Genomic DNA, 4,991 nt, shown 5'->3' with positions numbered 1-4,991 from the left:
CCTCCACTCTGCAACTTGGCTCTTTAATTTAGGCTTCCAGGGAAGGAGGGGCTCTAACTGCACCCTTCTCTCCCTCCAGGCGCCATGCAAAGACAGAGGTAAAGAGATAAAAAGAAACAAAACCCAATAGTTATAACCTAGGTAAGTAGGATTCTGGTAAGATAACTGAACCTAACTTAAGGATTCTGGTAAGATAACTGAACTGTCTTAGTTACAAGGATAACTGTTTTTACTGGAACTAACAAATTCTTTAGTAGCTAGAAATTTTAATTACAGGGAATAAAAAGATTACCTGCTACCGAGGACTGTTGGAAGTATTGTTTTCCATAATGTATTTGGTCCTGTTGCAAAATTAATGTTATTGAATAGATGTATACACACACATATTTACCTATATTTTGAGATAGGTGCACATTGTAAAATAAGTTCACTTCATAAAAAAAGAAGCCTTGTAGAAAACCACGAAACCATTTAACAATCTTCAAAAGTTAAACAATATAGCTACATTGAAACATCTCTTAGCTGAAATCAGATGTTTTTAAAACACCGGCCAAAAGCAACCCACGTGTTATAACTAATGTTTGAATTAGTGTTACAACAAGAGTTTAACTAGCGATTACAAGACTGTTCCATACTCACATAAAGAGCATGGTAAGAACAGACCCCCTACCAGTGGGGAGGGCCAGGTTGGAGTCATGTCACATGTCATTTTAAACAGAAACTTTTATGTCTTAATTGTAGAACCAAAGCTTTGTGATAAGAACATGTAAAATATCAGTTTTACCTGTGAGGGTGAATGATCACCCAGTACAGGGAAGGGATGAGACAGACTTTGGAAAACGTGGCTCCAAATTCTGGTTCTACACTTGTGGTTCTGTGGCCTTGGATGAATTCCTTGGCTTCTCTGCCTTAGTTTTCTCACTCGAAAAAAATGTGTTTTTGTGACTATAGCAAAATACCGGGTAAAGCACCCCGCATAGGGCCTAGCATACACTGTGATCAATAATAGCACAGATTTTGTCATCTGAATTCTTATTAGTAGAGATATGCAAATAAGAACCACCATTTTTTCACAAAAACATCATTTATTGCTTTACAACCTCATTATGGATATTTTTTCAGCCCATGCCCAAACCAACTTACCTTTGTCAATTGTCCCATAGAGAGGTTATTATATTTTAAGTGATTTAGAACAGACTCATAAAACTCAATCTTCCAACTTCATGAAATGTTCAAAAGAAATGTTTTAAAGGCATCAACTTGATTCGATTGCTCATACAGTGAAACATATTGAACATTCTTTCCCGATTCTTAAATATTTCAGTCCCTCTCTTTCTTCCATAAGTAACCTCAGGGAGGAGACACAGATTCAAGTAGAGGATTTATTCACACTTGTGCTACATTAGAAGAGGCTTTGGAGAGATGGCTTCAGTGTGCAGGCTACCAGAATGGTCTGACTCCATTGTGGGCATAACATCTGAGACAAACCAATGAGGTTAATTTATTACAAATGATTCTCCAAGGACCCAGAAATACTGATCTCGCTGCCATCTGAACAGGCTAAGTCGATGTTCTTCCAAGAAATTCTTCCACTGGTTATATAGATGCAACTATAAATCCATTGCAGATGGAGGGAAGAAACCTGTGTTTACATCTGTCTATACTAACAGAAGGGACACTCAGACACACTGGTGTCACAGTAAGTTTAAAATGAATTCTTCTTTGTTGTTTCCTGACTAAATTCTTGATCTCTGAAAACAGGCAATACAGTTTTTATTGCGTTTAATTTTTTTGTGTGTGTGTGAAAAGAAGGAAAAGTTTTCCAAACTTAACTTTTCATGAACAGCCACACAGTCATTCTGCTTGTCACTTTACAGGATATAGCTGATGTAAATCACAGTCATGTAGGTATGTTATACACTTACACATCTTATTAAAATAGGGGACCACCTGTTTCAAATGCATTTTGCACCACAGACAATAGGAACCAGAAGAACTTGGTCTATAACAGTGGTTCTCAGCCTTCCTAATGCTGTGGCCTTTAAAACAGTTCCTGTGGCTCGCCACCCACAGGCTGAGAACCACTGGTCTATAATATTTAATTCTAATTGTCTCAATCAGGAATGCCTATTAATACATTTTCAGATAGAAATAGTAAAGGTAATGCTTTCATATTTCATCATAGCTTCACATTTTATTTTTCAGAATATACTAAAATAAATTTAACCTATTTTGATAGCTATTATTAACATTTTTTTCCTTTTATTTCCCCAAAACAATCAGGCTGTAGCTTATGAAACTATAATGGTGGATCTAATCAATCATAGTTCATGTGAAATTCAAAACTTATTTCATGATTCATTTTAGAAAGGACATATTGAAGAACTATATTGAAAAATGACTCTCTTGATCCTGGCTTTACACGGCAACATTTGAAACTAGTGGTCAAGCTAACACAGGCAACCATGCAGAAGGAATTGTACCATTTACAGAAGTACCAAAATAATCCTTATGGACAGTAATTGCTGAAAGGAAAGAAAGAATGGATAAGAATGGGTTCATGATTTCAGTGTTGGTGCCTTGTTACTGAGTTCATGTTAACAAAATCAGGTCCCTTCCAAACATAAGTATGTAAACTATTATTGTTGACTTGAAAGGGATCATGTTCTGTTATATACATGCAGCATTGAAACTCCAGCTTCACATTAAAAAAAATAAAAAGATGTCTGGAAAAAGTAATTCTTCCTCCATAACTCAGATTTATTTTAAAGTCCAGGTAAAAACTCTGGGACTCATTTACTTTTCATAACATTGTGGTCATCTCATATCCCTTCTTTTCCCACCCACCAACAACCTCCCAATAAAATATAAAGCAAAAATCCCTACCCCAAACACAACGAAATAATATTAAGCAAAAAAAAAAACTCAACAATGTTTTAAATGGTGAAAACACTGGTCACATTATTTTCACTTCAATCACTTAACTCATCTAAATGGCGTCATTGCATCACGAATGCTAAGTGCTCCTGTGGCTTGACAAAGAATCCAGTGCAAAGAATTCGGGGAAGCATCTCAGTCCTCGCCGGCAGTGGGAGTGCCGGGGAAATGCGGGGTCCTCTAGGCGGGACACTACACGTCGCTGGGTGACCGTGCTCTCTGGGCGAGGCTGGACGGGATGCAGCCACAGCAAATGAGGCAGAGGGCTTTCTGGATCTCTTGGTTTCTGAAAGCATATATGACAGGGTTGATGATGGAGTTGTAGGTGGCAGGCAGAAGGGTGGCGTAGGTGTAGATGGAAGGGTAGGTGTAATCTGCTATCAAGGAATAGAGGGTGAAAGGCATCCAGCAGGCGGCGAAGGTCCCCAGGATGATGGCGAGGGTCGAGACCCCTTTGCGGGTGGTCACGTAGTGCGACGTGGCCAGGAAGTGGTGCTGCAGCGCTATCTGATGGGCGTGCCGCATCACGATCTTACAGATCTGGACGTAGAGCTGAAGCATGAGCGCAAACATGAAGAGGAAGGAGACGGAGAGGATGGCCGTGTTGTTCTTGGTGAGCGGTCTGACCACGCTGCAGGTGGACTCGTCTCGGAGGCAGTTCCAGCCCAGCACGGGTAGCAGCCCCAGGCAGATGGAGGTCCCCCAGAGCATGACCAGCATGACATAGGTAAACGTGACCGTCCTCTCCGAATGGTACGTCAGAGCGTAATACAGCGAGAGGTAGCGGTCAACAGTGATGGCCAGCAAGCTGCAGACAGAGGCAGAAAAAGAGGCTACAATGAGGCCGATCGTGACCAGCTTGGTGGCTTCCGACTGAAGCAGGTAGGCAAAAACAAAATTGATGATGAGGCCAATGCCGGCCAGCAGGTCTGCAAGAGCCAGGCTGCCTATCAGCAGGAACATGGGTGCTCGCAGGCTGGGGTTGTGGAAGATGATGAGGACCACAATGGCATTTTCACAGGAGATGAGGGTCCCCGAGGTACACAAGACAATGTCCCAGGGGTTGACTACCAGCTCAGGCTCTGGCTCTACCACAGGAACCTGGTTGGAGACAGCAGCCGAGACGTTCTCCGCGGCAGCGGCATCTAAATAGTCCCGAGGCAGCCCGCTTAAATTGACCTTCAGGTCTTCATTCATTTTAACCCCTGTCCTCTTCAACGAAAAGACAGGCTTTTTAATGTTTAGATACAGCAGGGGGACAGTCCAAGATCATGCAACAAGACAAAACAAAAACACAGACACACACAAACAGAAAGCCAGCCCCTGTTCAGATACCAGTATCAAACGCCACAGGCTTCGGGAATTACAAACTGTTGTTAAATAAAAACAAAAGCCAAAGTCTCCGTGGTTTAAACTCTGCAACAAAAACCCCGTTTGGCAGTGGGGAAAACACAGGGCAGGACTTCAAAACGCGAGCGCAAGGGAGGCAGGCACACAGGGACTCGCGGGGCTCTGTCTGCTAAAGCGCCGGGAATGCACATTCGAAAATCACATCTCCATGCTGAAAACCATCAACTGTTTGACATTTGGGCTGCTGCCGAGAAAACCACGAGGCTGCGGCCAGTCGCTAGCTGGAGCCGCCATCCTCGATGGAATATTTAAATCGCCCATTTCCATCAAACTCCCACCCTCCAGAAACATCCCTCTCGCGCGTGCACACTCTCAAGCATACCTCCGACTGGAACAAAGAGGGGGTCCCAGACTCCCCCCGTGTGCCCGGGGCAGTCGGGGAGGGCTACAAAAGGCAGGTGTGTGCAATGGAGGTGCCAAGACAGACAGACAGACAGACAGACGGATGCCCATGCACTGCCGCCACTCCCCCTGCGGCGGGGACAGGTGGCAGACCCGAGAGGGACAGAAAGGCCACCGGGACAGGCGGCCCGCGGGGCCGGGGTATCATCGAGGGGGTCACCTTGGCGCGCTCAGGCCGAGGGGGCTCCTCTGGTGGTTCCAAAGCTTGCGGGCTACTCGTGTCGCATGTCGCCGCCGGTGCC

The 4,991-nt window shown here is 44.0% G+C and overlaps 1 protein-coding gene across 1 annotated transcript; it reads right to left on the bottom strand.

Moving 5' to 3' along the window:
- Positions 1-2,674: 2,674 nt before the first annotated feature.
- Positions 2,675-4,991, bottom strand: GPR12 (G protein-coupled receptor 12). Its single transcript, XM_003797626.1, has 2 exons — positions 4,910-4,991; positions 2,675-4,149 (listed from the first exon to the last, which is right to left on the bottom strand). Exon 2 carries the CDS (start codon positions 4,132-4,134, stop codon positions 3,130-3,132), a length of 1,005 nt encoding a protein of 334 aa, XP_003797674.1. The 5' UTR covers positions 4,135-4,149; positions 4,910-4,991; the 3' UTR covers positions 2,675-3,129.

The sequence above is a fragment of the Otolemur garnettii genome, unplaced genomic scaffold (genome assembly GCF_000181295.1).
Source record: "Otolemur garnettii isolate 467f Iridium unplaced genomic scaffold, OtoGar3 scaffold00120, whole genome shotgun sequence".
NCBI classification, from domain to species: Eukaryota; Metazoa; Chordata; class Mammalia; order Primates; family Galagidae; genus Otolemur; species Otolemur garnettii.
Note: the sequence above shows the minus strand (reverse complement) of the source record. Positions and strands in the feature narration are given on the sequence as shown.

Coding starts and splice junctions, on each gene's coding strand:
- GPR12 (XM_003797626.1), bottom strand. CDS start 4,134: ATGAATGAAGACCTGAAGGTCAATTTAAGCGGGCTGCCTCGGGACTAT.